This window comes from Nanorana parkeri, unplaced genomic scaffold (assembly GCF_000935625.1).
Source record: "Nanorana parkeri isolate BGI_ZX_2015 unplaced genomic scaffold, ASM93562v1 scaffold582, whole genome shotgun sequence".
Classification (NCBI taxonomy): domain Eukaryota; kingdom Metazoa; phylum Chordata; class Amphibia; order Anura; family Dicroglossidae; genus Nanorana; species Nanorana parkeri.
The window spans coordinates 492200-512309 of NW_017306850.1; the positions used below are offsets into that span (position 1 = coordinate 492200).

A 20110-nucleotide genomic window follows, 5' to 3' on the forward strand; every position below is an offset into this window, starting at 1 on the left:
TTGTGCAATCAAATATTAGGTTAAGCGTTCCATCATTTTTGTCCATACCATTTCCATTTGTTTTATTATTTTAAATATTCTGTTGACCAGAAACCAAAAGCAACATCTGATGGATGGCAGTTTTAAGAAAATTGTGGGTTCTTCTTCTTTTTTTTTTCCAGGATATTAACACATTTCTCCATATTTGTATTTAGCAAAAGCTATAGAGCAACATTTATGATTCCAGTAAATCTAGTACCACAAATATGTTTCAGGATTTCCAGCTTCAAAGCTGGCAAAAGGCATCTTTGTTACCACAAAATCACAATAGTGTTAACGAGTGCCAAGTCATGTGTTTTAAAGTATATCTAAACTCAGAGCTAAAAATGTAATATATTGCAGCTTACCAGCCCTTAGATGGGGTGTTTGCATTCGTTTTTTTTCTTCAGGCTAAGTACATTTTCTGCAAGTACATACACATTTCTGTTGATCCTGCCAGTATTCTTGTGTCCTTCCTGTGCACTGAACTGAAATCTCAAACAATGTTATCTGCTTTCACAGCTATCTTCTGTTAACTACAAAACAACTTTCCTTTAAGCAATGGAAATGAGGAGAGGAAGCTGTGTTTGTAGTCCAAATCAGGAGAGCAGCCTAGTGTGACAAGGCTGCTCCTCCATACATACAGTACAGTGAGTTGTCATCCCAGGACAAAAGGTGTTTTCTGGGAATATCACCAGAGACAAATAAAGGAACAGACTCCAAGGCAGAAAAAGAACTATGCTGGAAGAAACTTTTTCTGGGGCTGTTACTGACTAAACTTTTTAAATTGCTGCCCTTCCATCACAACTTATTAAATTTCACACTTCTACTGGCGGCGCTACTGCAAATCCTTCTAAAACAGTTTACTTATTTTATAATCATCTTCCATCTTTTTACGCCAAGTCCTCTACCTTTTGATTCTGCTTCCGCAGATGAGATTTTCTGGGACCATCACTTTATTTGGACCTTTACTTGGAATCAAAAGTGTCCTAGGGTGTTCCGGAAGACTATGGGGTCTATTCACCAAGCTGCCGAGGGCAGCCGAGTGAATGACCGATCTGAAGTGAAGTGAGCCGAACACTGTTCGGCTATTCACTTCAGGCTGGTACCGCTGATTTCCGTACATCGGCTTGCTTTGAGTGGCTTCGGGTCGGCCGAACATGCTCAGCATGTTTGGCGGACCCAAAGTGCAGAAGGAGTTCGACTCAGCCGATCCAACATCTGGATCGGCTGAGCCGAACCCCCGGCAGGCTACTCACTGCTGTTCGGGCTATTCTTAAAAATGCCGAACAGCAGTGAGTGAATAGCTGAATGCCGCTGTTTTCTATTGTCCAGCGGCTCTGCTGCTGTAAAAAAAAAAAACTCTCCCGGGCGCTCTGGGAGCCTCCCGCTCCTGGCCGTCCAGGAGAGAAAAAGTGCTGTGTCTTTTCATTTTTATTGTTACCCTTTAAGTGCTGTTAAAACCACTGCTCCTTTAAAAACTGTATTTTTGAAAAGTTTTCTTTTCATTGATTCCTGTCCCCCAGGGCTGTACCAGGATCCCCATACAATTTTTATGGCCAATAACGTGCATATAAGCCCTCTTAAAGGGGACAATTGTTTTTGAAAGTTCTACCCCCATTGACTTGCATTGAGTTTGAGTTCAAACTTTTTGGGTGTTCTGTTCGGCCCATCACTAGATGTGAACTGTGGGCTGACTTAATGCTACACTTGCCCTACCTTGCCATTGTTCTTCTTCCATGATTATACACATTTCTACTTTTTCTTGTATTGTTTAATTATTGTAAAACTCAATAAAAATATTGAAATGGTAAATAAAGAAAAAAGCCTGAAAAAAAGAAAATGAATGCAGTCAACACATCTAGTGACTTGTAATCAACAAATACAAATATATACCATTTTTGGTTTTGGGTATAGATAACCTTTAAATAAAAACATATCTGTAATGTATATAATGTGCAGCCAGATAGGTATGTACACAATACAAGTGTCCACAGTTTTAGAGACTTTATTTATGTATAAACAATTTAAACACTTTGCCATAAATTATCTTTGCCTGTTTCTAATCTCCATTTAGCAGCAAATTAAAATAATATAAAAACTCAATGAACAGTTCATACATGTATATTACAAAAAAACCAAAGTTCATCTTTGTGGTGACTGTAAGGTGATTGTCTCAGTTTATTGTTTTGACCAAACAAACACATTTCTAGTTTTAATCGGAAACAGTGATTGTGCCATCTGGCCTTCTTATATGAACAGGGTGATCAGAAGTGGTGCCCATTTGCGGTAGTGTCACAATGCCCACATCTCTACTGAAATTGATACCAACAAACTACTGATTCTAAACAGACTACACCCTGTAACTGTGTTATACTGTATTGTCCACAATGGATTTCTCAAATACAAACAAGAGGATGAATTTAACTGCAGTGAAAGCCTCCATTTTGACTCACACATCACACTCTACCCACTTAATGGATAAATTAAGTCACAGAGCATTTTGGGATAAGAGTGCAAATAAAGTCCATGTTTTCTCATCAACGTCTATCCTTTGCTCTTTGTTTTAGTTTTATTTCTACAAATCACTTCAAAGTTTTTTTAAGCAATGCAGTAAGCATCCCTAGATCAAAATGTCAGAATACTTATCAAAGAAGCAGTCTGAGTCATTTTCAACAAAAGGTCTTGTAAAGGTGGCCATTTTGAATTCTTTTAAACTTTACTCACATGTCAAAGAAGTAACGTAATCAGAGGCCAAATTTTTTTATTTTAACAGTGACCCAGAAGAAGTGGGTAATATCAAAGGGGTACTCTTGTGTTTAGTTGTATTTTTTTAAAATCAGGCTTTAAGTCCACTTCAATTTGTGTTTTTTTTTAGCAGCAGCAGTCAACTCAAAAAATGTGAGCTTTCTTGCTACTTAACTGTCTCAAACATTTCAGCCTAGTGCCCCATTTAGGTCTTCATCTCCTTAGGAGAGGAGATAACAGTTGTTACTACTGATCCATCCAGGAAAGGATGACAGCAGATTAATTTGTTACCTCTTTCCCATTTCATTCTGTCTTAAGAACTGGATGTTACTGCTACTGTCTGCAAGCTCTGGGTACTGCTCCACTGGAAGGACATAATACCCCTCATATCCTTGAACTCTTCCAGTGCTTAAAAGCTGCTGTTTTTCTCCCTCAGTCCATAAGCGACTACCTTCTTTTCCATCTCTTGCTTTTTGTTGTTCTTTAGCCCAAGCTGCACTCATTGCTCGCTGGCGTGCTTGATCTAGAACTCTTGCTCTTTCTTCATCTAAGGTGTCGGCAGTTAATCCATATCTTATATTTAAAATTAGTGAGGAATGTTGGAATTCGATGTTTGTAAACCTGCGAGTCCTTCCATTTATCAGAAGAGTTGGCTGTGAAATGGTAACATTCACTCCACTGTCTAGCGTTTTGCGACCTGTCGTCAATCCCAGGGTGACTAGGTCATTATCAGAGGATCCAATTTTGACAAAGTAATGTGTGTCCTTTCCTTCAATGTTATAGTACATTTTTTCCAGATAATGGGCCCCATTAAGCACCAAAGCAATTTTCCGACTGTCTTCACTGGCAATGCTGGACATTCCGGTTGTCACTTTCCCTTCCTTAATGGCAAACATTATTCCTTTTCCAATTATAGGACCAGTAGTGGCAAACCAGTGTCCAAGCTTCTCTCTTATGTTTGCGTGCAGCCGCTTCACTATAGTCTGACCCTCCAATGCCATAAATGCTTGATTGTGTCTTTCAGTGGTCTGTTGAACACCTGTAATTAGCTAAAAGACAGAAAAATGAATTAGTTGCGGAAAGTTAAAAAGTAGAGCAGTGAACCATTGTAACTAGACTGTACAGATTTCTGAAGGTCATGCAGTGCTGGCTTAATTACATTTTGCCTGTAATTTAACACAAAAGTAAATCACATGAAATTAGAAAAGTTATCCAATTATTAAAAAAACTAAAGAGTTACATTAAGTCAGAAAGTAGTTCACAAATATATGTACTAAACATTCATAATTTCATGTGCTACTCCACTGTGAAATTAGTACAAAAATAGCATTAAATATGAAGTAATTTTAAGGCTGACTGTTTCCAATGTAGAGATTTTTTGAAAAGTATTAAGTCTTAAATGTGCATAGGAAAATTATGTGTCATAAAATAGAATTAACAAAGCACGTTTATCTGTGCTCAGGAAGATAATTAAATACCATCTAATTAAATGTGAGCACATTTTATAACTGCTGCACACTCCACTTGTAAAAACAGTGAGCTGTACTCAAAATCTGGAAATCTTGTGTCTGAGTAAAAATAATCAGAACGATAAATGGTGAATGCCACATTGGGGTTGATTTAATGAATCCAAATAGGATGGTTAAGTTGCAAGGTAATTTACCCCTTACCTTAGTGAATGTGGTGGAATTTCACTTTGCAAAAAATACCCAATCGTGTCCAATGAAAATTAAAAAAAAAACTATTTTTGCTTGAACATGATTGGATGATAAAAATCAGCAGAGCTTCACCTAAATTACTAAACTAAGGGAACCATTGCAAAGTAAACATTTCCTTGCAAAGTGAACAACCTATCTGCCTATAGTAAATCAGCCCTGTTGAAACTAATCTAAGTGAAGCAGACATTGCTCTACTTTCAGTGTCCCATATGTAGTTTGCAAGCCCCTCACCCATGCAGAGAGTTGTGGCTCTACATGACCATCCTCCCGCTGACAGGTCACCACCTAACACATGTTGCCTATAAGACCACTATAGCTCAGAATAAACAAAAATCAAGTAATCGCCCACATCCACGATCGGCACAGGGATGCGGGGAGAAGAAGACGTAAGGAGGAGCAGGTGTGAGGGGATGACAGCCGCCGACAGATAGGCCCGATCTCAGAAGCAAGTTGCTGTAAGACTGCTCAGGTAAGCCTGCACTCCCTCCCCCCACATGGTGCTCTCTAATGTATTGCTGGGATGGTGGGATTTGTAGTCCTCTATAGCTGATGTTACATTGTGCTGCATATTATACCATCAGCTATAGAGCACTACAAATCCCAGCAATACATTATACACTGTTTGTATAATGTATTGCTGGGATTTGTTGTACTCCTCTATAGCTGGTGGTATTCTGCATTGCGCTGTATAGAGGACTACAAATCCCAGCAATAATACATTATACAGCGCAATGCGGAATTCCACCAGCTATAGAGGAGTACAACAAAACCCAGCAATACATTATACAGCGCAATGCAGAATACCGCCAGCTATAATGTGCTATTGCTGGAATTTGTAGTCCTCTATAGCTGTTGGTATGCTGCATTGCGCTGTATAATGTATTGCTGGGATTTGTAGTCCTCTATAGCCGGTGCCATTTTGCATTGATTGCTGTATAATTGTACACTTTCCATTTCACTATATTGCACACCACACTTTTTTTTTTCTTCTTTCCACCGCTCCAAGCTTGCTCCTGTGATGGACTACAATCTCAATACAAACTAGTAGTCCATCACTGGAGCCATTTGTTTTTATCCTGATTAACTGGTTAATTGAGCCTAATAATGGGCTAACTAATCGATTTTGAAAATAATCGTTAGCTGCAGCTCTAGATGAATGGTCACCCTACACCAGGGATCTCCCACTAACCACCAGGGATCCCCCACTAACCACCAGGGAGCCTCCACTGGCCACCACGGAGCCCCAACTAACCAACAGGGAGCCCCCACTGGCCACCAGGGAGCTACCACAGAGCCACCACTGATTATTAGGGAGCCCCCACTGGCCACCACAGATCCCACACTGACCAGCAGAGAGCCCGCACTGACCACCTCTGCTGCACCCACACGCACCTGTGAAACTCTCTGGACCCCTGGTGAGAGCCCGGGGTCCAGAGAGTTCACAAAACCCTCCTGAAACCCCGGAGACATCAGGCGGAGAACCCAGAGCAACAGAGTATGTAGCTTCATATTATTCTGTATTGCTGGGATTTGTAGTCCTCTATAGCTGATGCTGTTCTGCATTGCTGTATAATGGTATTGCTGGTAAATTGTAGTTCTCTATAGCCAGGGCTTGATGCCGAGCGTAGCTCCGCCCACTGACGTCGGCTCCCTCGGTAAAAGCGAGGGAGATTCAATTGCTCGGCGTTCAGTCAATGGAGACTGTACTTTGAGCAATAGCTCTCCTACCCGCCTGCTGAACTGCTGCATCACCCCGTCTAGACGCCTGATACTGCACAGGAGTGAAGGAGGACAGGAGCTGAACCCCCTGCACATCTCATCTCTGGTCTGTGGCCGTAATACTCTGATTCCAGCTTGACTACAAACCGCAAGTAACTGGGATATATATAGAGACTGTGATACTGTGCTGCTGGACTATATCGCCATCTACTGGCAATAGCTATACTGCAACCTCCTGTGAACTCTCCCACTAGCAGTAGTTGTGTTATACATGCTATATTCTCTCAGGCTATTTCATATAGATAACTCCTTACAGTTAATGCTGATCTTTTTCATTTAACCCGCATTTATGTGTGCAATAGTGGCAAACTATTTAATTACCTTGTATGCTGCAATACACTGGTAGTTTACTTTTGTTTAAGTGGTATATGATGTTTGTGGGAACAGCGCCCCCTCACCACACCTAAGAGGGTTACAGCAGCATCCCCTGCCTGAACCACTTCCTGATCTGATTGTGCTGGGCCCTGAGATCCATATCTGAGCTCCATAGGCAGTGTGTAGAGCTTTACAGATCGGCTTCATCAGCTTCTGTAGCTGGAGAGTGACACTAAATGCAGGAAGTGATGTAATATACATCACTTCCTGCATTCGGGGACTGATCTCCCTTTGATCTCACAGAGCCGTGCCGGTCCCGGCCACATCGGGCACAGCGGATCTTGGGACCGGCAGTGACAGATGCTAATACAAGCGATTGAGCGTCTCTAGACGCCTGATCGCTTGAATGTAAAGCTCCCAGCCGGCCGTGTAATTACAACGGGCGGCCGGGAAGCTGCTCGTCGGGCTCCACCGTCCTTTCGTCACAGATGAGCGGACGAGTGGATTTTTCAAGCCCTGTCTATAGCTGTTGGTAGTCATTATTGCTGGGATTTATAGTCCTCTATAGCTGATGGTATTCTTCATTGTTGTGTAATGTATTGCTTGGAATTGTAGTTCTATATAGCCAATGCCATTCTGCAATGCTGTACAATGTATTTCTGAGTTAGTGGCAGAACTACCAGGGTCGCAGCAGTCATGCACACGCACAACCCTGACGAGGCATCCCTCCACTACCAGTGTGCTTTACATTTCCTAAACCGATAAATACATTTGCACTACTGTTACATGGATGGCAAAAGTGGCAGACAGGGGCAGGGAGAAGGCGGGGGAAGAGGCAGAGCGGGAGAGGGGCCAAGTTGCGGCACCATGGGCCTCTGGGTTGTACTTGCCCCCTGGGCTAAAAGTTGCCAGTCAGCCCCTGCTGGAGACTAGTTATAATTGATCATCTCTTCCTGTTTCTAGATCCCTCCCCCCAATGACAACATCAGTGTAATCAGATCAGGAGTGGGTAGGGTATACCTTTGAACATATGAGGCACCTGTAAAGGTGCCCATACACTGCACGATTCTCGTACGATCGTACAAGAATCGTGCAGTGTATGGAAGGCGTGCAACCGTTTCTAATGTACGGTCGCACGGCTTTTGTATATCAAGCATGTTGGAAAATCAGCCGAGAATCGTACGATTTTCGGCTGGTTTTTAACATGATCGAGAGATCACTGCCGAACGGGCCGGTGTGCGCACGCGCACACTGCCCGTTCAGCAGTGCAGTAATCGGAAGCCCGCCCCTCAGGGGGGCGGACTTGCGATGATCGCAGGTACGATCTGCCTGTCCAAGATGGGCAGATCATACGTTTTTAAAATTACTTTACAACCCTTGCAAGACAAAAGTCTTGCGAGGGTTGTACTTTAAGTCTTTGAGAATGCAGTGGCACCATGCACTGTTAAATTTGAAAAGTGCTCTGTTGCTTTTAATTTGTAATTATAATGCTACAATGCTATGCTACAAAGGTATTTTTTTTAACTTATTGCTCTATCACATTAAATTGTGCTAATGAATCCCTGATAGACAACCAAACTTTACGTTTTATATATAGGTCTGCTTTTAATGCTTATTTCACATTGCTCTTTGAAGTTGCTTTTTACAATTCCACTACTGTGTTCTGTGTCCCTAAATATAAAAATATAGATTCTTTTTATATCTGTTTCCTTTTGCATTTTTCCATGCACTGTGTGTCTTTAAATAGAATGAAACAAGCATGTTATGCAGCATAAAATGAGCCACATCCCTGTTTTTTTGATAAAAGCATACACTGTTTTATTGCTTCTATAAAGCACATATGCAATACCGTAGCGGCAAGCTGTATTTTTATTTTGAGCAATATATTCCCAAAAGTTATTTTGTTATACTTTAGATGGAACAGATGGCCAGCTACCTTTAAACCTCCCAGTACTATTGTTAATCAAGAAACATCTCAAGGGTATACACACAAAGATCTAATGATACTGCAATTAACATAACTATCTAGGCAGGCATAAAAGAGCATTGCGTGTACAATCATTCAAATAAAAATAAAAAGATCTTGAGCAGATACAGATGGAAAAGCAAGATATTACACTAAGCCAGGTGTGTGGGGATGTAGCCAGACTTACCTGCCCATTTTCACATTCTTGACTCTCTCTCAACTCATAAGAGGGTGGGACAAAGTGTAATTTGGACCGGGGAAAGCCAGGAATTATGTTGCTCAATTGAAATCCAAACATCACCAGCCAGTTTTGCACATCTATTGAAAAAGCATTTATTATCAGTCTATAATCACTATTCACACATTTAATTAAATGTACAGTACACTGATACTGTCCTAGGCTTTGTCAGAGATGTAATATTACTTTTTTTTAAATGTACGGCATATTTAGAATTATTATTATACAGGATTTATATAGCGCCAACAGTTTGCGAAGCGCTTTACAATATAACAGCTACTTGTAGCACCTTAAAGTCATAAATTCATTTGTCTTGTACTTAAATATTTGAGAATGAGCTGTCCTGGAAATATTTTACCTAACAAAGGATTTATAATTATGTTCAGCCAGTCACGGCACAGTGATGCCCTAGACCTCTCTGCAGATTACACTGCATTTAAGCAATACAGTCTGGTCCAGGACTGGTCCCATTCTGTGATTGGACAATCAAGAATAAACAACACCAGTGTACTAATGAGGGTATTCCTCTGCAACTTCCCTTAAATTCAGTTAGTTTAACATAGTGAAGTTCTAAGGGTTTAGCTGACAGCAATGTGCAAAGCAATATACCCCTTACTAGCTTACACTGCTGATCCACCCTCTCTCAGTCAGAATGTTGCTGTGCTGGACATAACAGAAGGTTGCTATAAAGACAGATTTAGGCACATGTACTAGTCCTATATAAAAATACAAGCAATGATCTTTTTAATTAATACATAAGTGGATTAAGTGTTGTTTTTGTGTCTGGTTGGTGTTTAACTTTAAAGGCGTAATCCTGAAATGTAATTCTAAAGACTCTCTTTATCTCCATAAGCATAGTAATTTAACATGACTAGTTAGATATGGAGCAGTCTTGCCTAATAAAGGTTAATGAACAAGACAATGGTTACACAGATCATTCCAGTACAGTATTTGAAATGTCTTTAACCCACATGTCAGGCCATTTTATAAATAATTTGGTCTTTATACTCAGTCATGTTTGTTCGTTTATTTATTTACTTCAATGAAGGCCCTATTTTGGTCATTTGTAACCACAGAGCATATGAGATGTACTTGTTACTCTGTGTATTCTGTTATCTTACATTTCATAATGGAAGATTAGCACAACTTTTATGGTGTAAATTGTCATTGAATAGTCATTTCTTTTGTTAGAGAAGCATCAATAATCAGTTAGCTTTTGTCCATTCAGGCAACATGCAGATTATACTATAAACATTTCAATCATTTATTTCTCATAAAGAGTATTTGTGAATTATATATTCATATGATTGTGTTGTCTAATGGCAGCTCACAAGATTATCTTACTGTATGACAGGTTTTTACCATACACATTTACCTTGTTTACTGAATTAAATCTGTGAGAATTCTGCCCATCCTCAAACATCCTTATTGCCTATGACACTGTAGCTAGTGACTCACCAAGGCAATAGGCTTTAGAATCTTTTTTTTTTAAGAAGTGCTTTTGATGGTCAGAAGTGCTCATTATCACTCTCTATGGAAGCCTTACATGACCTGATCTTTGCCTGATCTGTGCATTAGTCCACAGAATTGGTGTATGCTTATGCCAACCTTTCATAAAAGGAGCCTTAGTGAAAAGTTGCATTTTGCACTTCATACTAGATCAGGGGCAGTGATGCAAAAGAGGCTCTGTTCCACTATCTAAAAGCTAGCATGCAGCCTATATGTGGTCAGTGAGTCAAAGACTTGCATTTTCCATATGATGCATCTTTGCGTATGGAAAGCAAAATGCTTTGTGTACATCATAGCCTTATCAGAGCCATCATCATCCTTTGACATCACCCAAAGAATTTATTTTGTCAGGTTCTCTCTCCTCTTACAAACTGCAATCTAAAACACGACTTTTTTTAATGTAGCTTGTCATTTTACAACTTTCAGAAGTATTTACCTGTTATCTAGTAAATATTTGTCCTTTTGATCTTATGCCCTAATACTAATACTTGTGTCCAAGCATTAGATAGCTGCAGGATTTTTTTTTAGTTTCCTACGATGTGAGGTGCAACATATTGTCTGCAACCCTAATTTGTGTTACACTATGAGGTATTCTACATTTTCTACAATGACTGTAACTGGCTGCAACTGAAAAGAACATCTACTACTTTGGATCATAGGATGACCGGTATCAAAATAAAAATGTTTTAGAAAATATACCACATTTTTTACATAGAACATGTGTTGCTAAAAGCTTGGAAATTGGAGCACTTGTTGCCAAAACGATTTATTTTTTGCAGAATAGTTCTCGTACAGAGAGGATTCTTGGCATGCATACCTAATGTGTGCCTATGAGTTGGAATGGGTCTATTAAGGCAGTTTCATTATTACACACAATGGACAGAGGTTAGATGTTTTCTTAGTAATACTGTCTTCACTGTCTAAATCCTCTTATGGACTTATGCATGCAGTACCTATGTGCAGAAGCCTTTAGGCCTCATTCAAATAACGTTAAGGCGGGCCGTACATGTCCGTGCAGCGTGCCTGCCCGTATCGGGCCATTCCCTTGGAAATGCAACAGGAAGTGAAAAGAAATCTCCCCAAAGTAAGGGGGATTGCCATCTTATCATTGTCACAATACCATTTGTCCCTATAGGAATTTTTCCTCTTACCTCTTGCTTTCAAGACAACTCTAAAGTTTAGGATTTCCCCTTACTTTCTGTCTTGGTGACTATGGTCACGAGGACAAATAGAGGACAACTAGAGAGGTGAATCTCCCCAGTGGGGACACATACAGCAATAAAAACTTGTCAGATGATCTAAGTCTTCCCTACTCTAGCCAAAACTAAAACATAAAGTTTTGTTTCAACATAAAGTACATTTTAAGTGGCTCACAAAAAAAAAACAAATGCAACATTTGCATAAAATGTTTTCCTAAAGTGATTAAAGGATGGGCATATCTTACCTGTAACGTAGTTTTTTAAATCCATTTCAGTGCTCAGTGGATTATTGTTCTTAAACATATATAGGTTGAAAGGAGCAGGATCTTGCCCAATTTTCTTCCACATTGTATAATCTGGAGATATCCAGCGTCTAGCCAACACATCATAATCTCTTTGAGCAAAATGTACCAACTTTGTTAGTGGATCATATAGTCCTCCATGAAATCCAATAACAAGCTGGAAGTTTGGATTTGAATCAAAGTAAACTTCTCCATAAGGCGTATATTGTAACTGCTTAATCATCACCCCATTGATGCTGAAAGCTGCCAGTGGTGTGCCTGTATTATCAGAGGCAATGTAGTATTCTTCTCCACTACTGCTTTCCATTGCAAATAGATGACCTTGCAAGTCATAGTACAAGGAAGTTATTTCTGAATTTGAGTGATTATAGACATGGGTAACCCGTGTTGGGTTGTGTAGATCAGCATAGAAGAACTGAAGATGAAGTCCTAGGTTAGTTTTGCAGGAAGCTCTTCGTCCTAGTCCATCATATCGATATTGTACATTCCATCCAAGGACCTTGTTGTATGCCCTGGTGAGAAGGCCCTTTGAGTTATATTCAAAAATATCAGCACCTCTTTGACTCAAGAATCCATCATCATCAATTTTGTATTGCACATCCCCCAAACGTGTTATTCTGTCTCTGAGATCATATCTTAAAGGCAGGAGACGTATGCCATTTCCAGGAGTCAATAGATATAAATTCCCATTAAGGTCATAGTTATAACGCCATGTTTGCCTGTCATTGACAGCAACAGTTAACAGCTGACCATCCCCATCATATTCATAGGTATACTTTGTTGTGTTGGCATAGGAACCAAGTTTCAGCTCCCTTTTTATAACTCGGCCCATACTATCATATTGCACGGTCATCCAATACATCAACGATCTAAATATTTCATATTGGACTTCTTTAATTCGTCCATGAGTATCAAAATGTTTTGTTAGTGTCATTACAGCTGTAGTTATGATCTGGTTAACGTCATAGTAAATCACTCCAAATTTTCCAAAATGTTCAATTTTGCCAGAAATGTCATCATAGCGATATAATTCTACAGGCAAAGGAGTTTCACTTATTATAGGCTTAAGGCTAGCAACTCGAAAACTATTGTCATGGTAAGTGTAATCAAACCTAGCATTTACCATGCCTTCTTCAGAAAACCTGTAGATTTGTTTGTCGACTAAAGGACCAATTTTCCTATAGCGGATTGTACATGAAAAACCACCACTTTGAAGATTCACCATTTTTAAAACACCTGTTGTTTCATCATAACCAAAGGTGACTGCTGTGCTGTCATAAATGATCTCTGATAACTTGGAAAGTTTTCCATACTTATAGAATACTTGTCGACCAGTACCAAGAAATGACGTCTTTAAAAGTCTACCATCTTCGCTGTAGTCAAAAATGATTGATGCATTGCTTTCTGGAGGATTATAACTGTTTCTGATGTATCCAACTGATGTGTGAGTTGACATACTATGCCGAGCAACACTAGGCATGGTTACAGAGTATAGACGGTCTGATGAATCGTATTCAAAGATGTATTGCCGTTGACTTTGAAGAAGAAGCACCATTGACTGCAAACATAATAAAACATTATACATTGCATTATTTAACATTTAATACTGAAATGTTCTAAACATGAAATTTGTAATCAGGTAACAAAACACTATGCACCTAAAGAGAAGGCAATTAGAGGTGCCTGCATACTGTATACCTGCAGCAAACTGTGAACCTTCACATCTTGCTTGAATCTCAGGCTGTTCTGACAGGCAGTCTGTGTTTTTTTTTAAACAATAAGCTGGTGCAGGTTAAAAGTGCAGGTACCTAATGATTGCTGCTCTAACCTGCAGCAGCTTCCCAACTCTCACATCACAGGCAAAACGTGTTTTATTTTTTGACAGATGTAGCTTTGGCACTTCCTGATTGTACCAAAGTTTGTCCATCCCTTCTTACCTCCTACACATTCCTATGAGCAAGTGAGGCTGCCCATCAGAATCATGAGTTAATAGCAATGTGTGTGGGGTGCAGCTTAATGGCAATCTCTGACACTACTTGGAAGTGTCAGAGTCTTGCCTGTAAGTCCCGGGTGTGATTCAGGTGTAATAGCAGCTTTTGAAAGACTGCTGCAGATATGTACAGGCTCCTCTAGGTGCACTTTATACTTGCAACAGTTATTTCTTTTTTTTTAATAACAGTCTCTTTAAGGGCTATTCTAGAGAGATACAACCTACATTAGGAAATAAAATTCTGAGCAGTAAATTTTCATGGTAAAGTTTCTCGTTTTATTACTGGAATGCACAAAAGCCAGTATATAAAATGTTATGACAGTTATGTCTTCAAAATGCATTTCATCTGAATTTTATATTTTTGAAATACAGACATACATTTGTAGACTTAAAAAAGTTGTAACATATTTTATGACAAATACATATATAAAACAGATTGAAATTATTTCTGCAAGACAAACATTTTGTTACAATAAAATATAATCTACTAGAACATATTTTAGTAACCGTTTGCAATCCTGATTAAACTTTGAAAGAATATTCTAAAATTCATGATTTCTTTTTGAATTGAACACGTGTCAAATTTTATTGTTTTGCTGTTTCTAATTTAAATGGGCCGTAAAAGGCTGCATAAAGAATGTTCAAGCGTACCTAAATCAATAAGCAAAAATTTTATTTACTGCACGTTACCAATACTAAAATGTAGTGGCTGCATTATTTTTCTTTTTTTGGCTTTTTAATTTTTTTTATGACATTTTAGTCGATTAACTACAACTAGACTAAAATGTTAGGGAGAGACAATTTGGGAAGAGATCCGATCAGAACTACTCTCTTCAGGCTTCCAGTTTCGGTTACATCCTGAATGGACAGCTAATAGGTAATATTTGCAATGGCGTTACAGCCAATATAGTTTTTCATTTTAATAGTTTAGATTTCTGCTTGAAAGAATGAAGACTGTAATATGCAAGTTGTTATAATCAATGCCTATCTAAATACTGGTTCTTTGTTGAAAATACTCAACATTGTTTTTTCTTTATAAGACTTGATTAAAGCTAATTTTAAGATAAATAAAGACTTGCTATATATCATATTTTTATCACACTGCAACTTCTTGCACTTTATTAAAGTGATATCTAAGAAAAGGAAACACAATATTCTAGCTGTTTCTAAATAATCCACTTCCATCTGCAGCCTGCAGTGTTTTTCAGGAGCCCACCTTCTGTCCCTTAGGCTGCATTGCATGATGTACCACTCATGTCAGCAAGGTTAGTTATCATACATTAGCATACTGTATTGCTGGGCTTCAAACAGAGGAGAAAACCAGAAAATATGAAGGATGTTTAACATTGCTTTCCTGTATTCTTTTTAAGTCCAGCAATATACTGTGAGAGAAACTTTTATCACATAGAAGGGTGTACTCTGTGGGTCAGGTTTCAGCAGTCTTTTTAAACCTTAAGGAATTGGGACGTTCATTTGGGAACAGTAACGCGCACATTTTGGACAAATACAACTGTTTGAAAGAGGTGTGAAAGAAGGCATCTATGTCAAACTGTCACAACTATCCTTAAACAGGGTTTGGATTCTTCAAAACCACATGTCATACACATATAATGACATTTTAATGTCTCTACTCTGGTGATTTAACAAGATTCACACCTTCAGACATATAACTTGAATGATTAACACATTTAACAGACTTCCAGGCACCATGGCATTGGGTTATTTAATTAAAACCTGGTGGGTTCACAAACTCTTACTGTACTCATCATGTTCTAGGACAATCAATATCTACTTTGACACATGCTATGGTGATTGTTATAAGGTATGTGAGTAATCTGTTTCAATAAAAGTGCTGGGATATGTTTTTGAAAATCATTAGAGATTAAAAAGTTTAAATAAGCAGCAAAACATCTTTAATGATACAGAAAAGTCAAGCTGAATGTGACTAACTACTACTGGTTGGCCACTACAGTGTTACAGTTAAAAGGTAATTGATATCTTTCTCAAGTGAATGTTTGATGATAGCGCCTGTTATAAAAATGCAAAATAAAAGGGTCAGTGGCCATTTTGCTTTACCTGTGTAGCATGACCTACAGAGATAATTACCTACACATTTCTCAAAATAATAGTATTAAATTTAGCATTCGTTTAAGGATTTTAATGCACTTTTAAAATGGTCTTTTTTAACTTGTCAAATAATTGTCTCCCAATTAACTTAAGCTAACTTTTAGGTCATTGCAAAGGACATCGTTTTATCCTTTTCATTTTGAGAATAATGTTATTTGGATTTGCAGTATTCTGTCTTGAAAGGACGGTACTACATTATTTACCATCAAATAAAATGCATCTGAAATGGGTAAAGACAAAATTATCTGACAGTTGGGCTCACTACTATTTGTTTTATGAGGACATGTCCAATAAAGTATAAAAATACCAGTAATATTAAGATCAATACAAAACTGATTGACCCTTTATATCTTACAAGCTACTATTGGTGACCGCTGGGTTAGGTGTTGGCTTTGTAGTTTTAATTATTTTTTTACTCATACTACTTACAGTTCACATGTTTTCCTTCTATCAGTTTTGAAAAGAATGTTTTAGCCTCATTTATTGCTTTTAGGTTTTTATTTAATCTATCACAAATACCTTTTCCAGATAAGTATAGCTCCAAGTTTTTCCATCGGCAAATGATCGAGAAATGATTCTGCCCTGCTTGTCCATCTCAGTTCGTTCACTCATGGCCCCCCGTTGAAGTCCAGACAAGCGACCATTGAAGAAATAAGACACATTAACAGGCGCTAGTCCACTGCTTGGAAGCCAGAGAAGTGGTCGCCCTAGTTGATCATAGACTATGCGGAGAGTAAACTTTCGATGATCATCATATATTTTTTCAGTATGTGAATTCCTGTCAAAATCTATGGATAGTAAATTTCTCCCATGGACCTGTGAGAAACAAGGAAGCAAAGGCTTGTATTAGTGGTTAGGGACAAAAAGGTATGTTTTAATCCATCTTTGTATATTTATATTCTTAATGAGGTGCTTATAGCCAAAATCAAGTATCAGAGCAAAGTCAGCTTTTCTCTGCTCTTTGAACAGATATTTTGAAACAAGAAACCTATATTGTTGTCAGCATACCAGAGCCAGTAAAAAAACAACATGAAGGAAAGCCATCTCAAATTACCAACATACAGCTGGTTAGGCAAAAAAAGGAAGAAACAATGCCAGCACTAAAGCTGTAGTTATGCTATAAACTAATTTTCTTTCTGATTACATGATATATTAAATACTTATATTTGTTGTGAGCTTTACTAGTTCATACAATGCTGTTTTGCATTCTGTCAAAGGAATACTGCCCCAAAAATGTCTTAAAAAGTGAAAAGAAACAACAGGAGTTGTTTGATTAGTAACACCTTACATTTAGATATTCCCATCCAGAGTCTCCTTACAGTGACACTGTAAACCTGGAAAACATGTTTTTAAACAATGAGAATTACGTTTTTATTTTTATTTTATTTTGTAGCAGTAGAGTAATCACTTAACATGGGTGGCATGCTAGTGCTGCATAGAGGAAAAGGTTTGCGGCCACACCCAGGGGATTTTATTCTTCAATATGCATTTTTTTTGCCACCAATTAGAAATGTGCTCCAGCAAAAAATTTGTTTTGTTTCATTTTCATTCGGAGTTTTTGTTAATTAGTTTTTCAGGATTCGGGTCTAAAAGTCAATTTGTTTGGGTTTTCTTATTCAGACGAAATCTCAATTTTCTCGAAATTTCAATGTTTGCAGTAGTATGTACGAATTTTCATTATGAACGAATATTAGTTGCAGCAAAGTGACATTAGACAAAAGAAAACAAATAACTTTTTTTTACAGTGCGCAGAAGAGAAAAAAAAAGCATGAGGTTCTCCCCATCTATAGCAGACCCTTAAGATCTGGTAGGAATGTTAGAAGGGACCCCCCCCCCCAAAAAAAAGTGTGTGGGGTTCCCCAAAAGTCATACAAGGCCCTTTAGGTGTAATAGGATTTTTAGGGGGAACCCCACCCCGCAAAAATGGGGGGGAAATTGGTGATAACACTAATGCTACTCTTCCACAGATACAGTTTGGTGAGTAAGTATTGTAAACCTAGGTCAGGAAGTGTGTTACTAGCAGGAAAATAATTAGGGAAAAAAAGCCCAGAAAGTGTAACTAATGCAGCTACCACATTTTAGAGCTACTAAACTGCAATATATAATATTTTGTTTTTTGGTTTAGATACAGTTTAAAAGCCAAGCTGGTTTACTCAGACCTGCTTAACAATCAACTTAGGGGTCTATTCACGAAGCTGCCGATGGCAGCCGAGTGAATGACCGATCTGAAGTGAAGTGAGCCGAACACTGTTCGGCACTTTTAGCAATATTCTATTTAAATAATAGAAATGATAAAAAATGTCCTCTGCGGTGAAGAAATTTATTTGAAACTGAACATTCCTATCTTCACTCCCACACATGATTTCAATGTTGTTATATAGTCTGCAGTGACATTTTTAAATCAAAACATCAAAAGATAATCTGTTCTTCCCTTCAGTACTAGACTTAGATCATACATTAAGCTTTTATATTTTATTACTACCTACCACTTTGCAATAAAAATGTAGCATTGATTTTTGTCTTTTAGAATTGTCCTTCCATTAACACATTTAAATATAGCTTCCTATAACAGTTCCAGAAAAATACATACACATCATTAAATAAAAGTGAGCTTTTGAAAGGTTGCATTTACTTAACTGCGTTTTTCATTTCGATATGTAAAAGAAGAAATGCTCTAGTGCATAATCATTACTGCATGTCATGTTAAGTATTTTAGAAACCAAAAATAAAATTGTCCTACTGTTTTAATTATATCTACTGATATACAGTAGTCATTCATTCTGTTATACATACAAAACCCCTATATTCACTCTGGGGTTGCCCAAAGCCGTAAATCATGATTTATATTTAATATTTCCTTCAAAGTAAAGAGAAAATCTTATTGGCAGCTCATAGCAACAACTTTACTTTTTCTTATTTTCCTTTCTCTACTTTTTTAAATCAGGCCCTTTGTTGCTGCAGATTTTCTTTCTTTCTTATCATTCAGTTAAACTCACTAGCTCCAGCACATTGATAACTAACTGAATCCATAGGTCTAGTGGTGTGAAACAGAGAACACAAATTTAGTTCCGTATTTACCTCTTTGAAAGCATACTTGCACCAGTAAACCCAAAATTATATCTTAGGTATTCCTAAAGCCCAAACTTTTTTTAGCTTTTGCATAGAGTAGGGAATGGTGAATAAAACTGTTAGGTCTTTTTGCCATCTGTGTCCCTTTGGGGAGATTTCCCTTCCCTTCCTGTCCTGTAAACACACCAGGAAATGAGAGGATATATCTTCAATGTAAGTAAAAGTGCCTTTTTGACAGTTGTCACCAGAACAATAGGGTCCCAATTAGAAGATTGTCACAATTCCGGCTTTTCCCTCACTTTCAGTCCCAGTGACAATGGTCACCAGGACAATTAGAGAGCAAATCTCCCTAGTGAGTACACAGACTTCTACAATAAACTGACATGAGTTCTAAACCCTTACCACTCTCTCCAAAACCAAGAACAAGTTATAGTTTTAGATACACTTTTCCAGATGCAATTTTGTAATACATAGATAAACAAAATGCTTGAAATGATAGCAAATTGCCTGATTGCCTGCCATAAAAGTAATGGTTAGAAACAGTTATATGCTTTTATCCCTACAAGATACACGAAAAATCTTCTACAACACTGTAATATAAATTACTTTTCCAGATTATTCAGTTTTATTTCTATGACATAAAATCCACATCTCTGTATTTAAGCACTACTCTTTAGCTCTGGAAAAAGGGTCATTAATTGGCAGTAAAACAGCCAATTACTTGGTAGATTTATTAGACACGTGTAAGTTGCCACATGTCTCAAATCTTTGTATGATACTTGAGCATGGCTAAGGAGTTATACCATGTTTTTTCCTGCAGAAAAAATTGTTTTGCAGCTTTTTCCCCCCAATTTCTTTCATTTTTATGTTTTTCACTGTTGCTTAAAAACTAAATTCAGTGGAGGGCCTAAAATGCCCACTGAGATTGTCATGGAAACCACAAATATCAAACGAGAAGACATATATAAAAAAATCAATTAGTTTTCAGTACTCTTGAAAGTAAGTGTAAACTGCAAAATATATATATTTTAATAGCCAAGTATCTAAGAAATAACCTGTTTTTGACAATGGTCTCATTTACAGTACATTGAACCTAATATTGTACAGATGAGAACAAGAGGTTAATGTCAAG

The 20110-nt window shown here is 37.9% G+C and overlaps 1 protein-coding gene across 1 annotated transcript in view; it reads right to left on the bottom strand.

Moving 5' to 3' along the window:
* Nucleotides 1-2010: 2010 nt before the first annotated feature.
* The window catches only part of TENM2 (teneurin transmembrane protein 2), a 102335-nt gene continuing 84235 nt past the window's right edge, over nt 2011-20110 (bottom strand). Inside the window, exons 15-18 of the mRNA XM_018562531.1 lie at nt 16429-16725; nt 11736-13350; nt 8732-8862; nt 2011-3815 (exon numbers count right to left, since the gene is read on the bottom strand). Of these exons, the coding sequence (XP_018418033.1) occupies nt 3054-3815; nt 8732-8862; nt 11736-13350; nt 16429-16725 (2805 nt within the window). The 3' untranslated portion in view covers nt 2011-3053. The remainder of the gene's footprint in view (nt 3816-8731; nt 8863-11735; nt 13351-16428; nt 16726-20110) is intronic.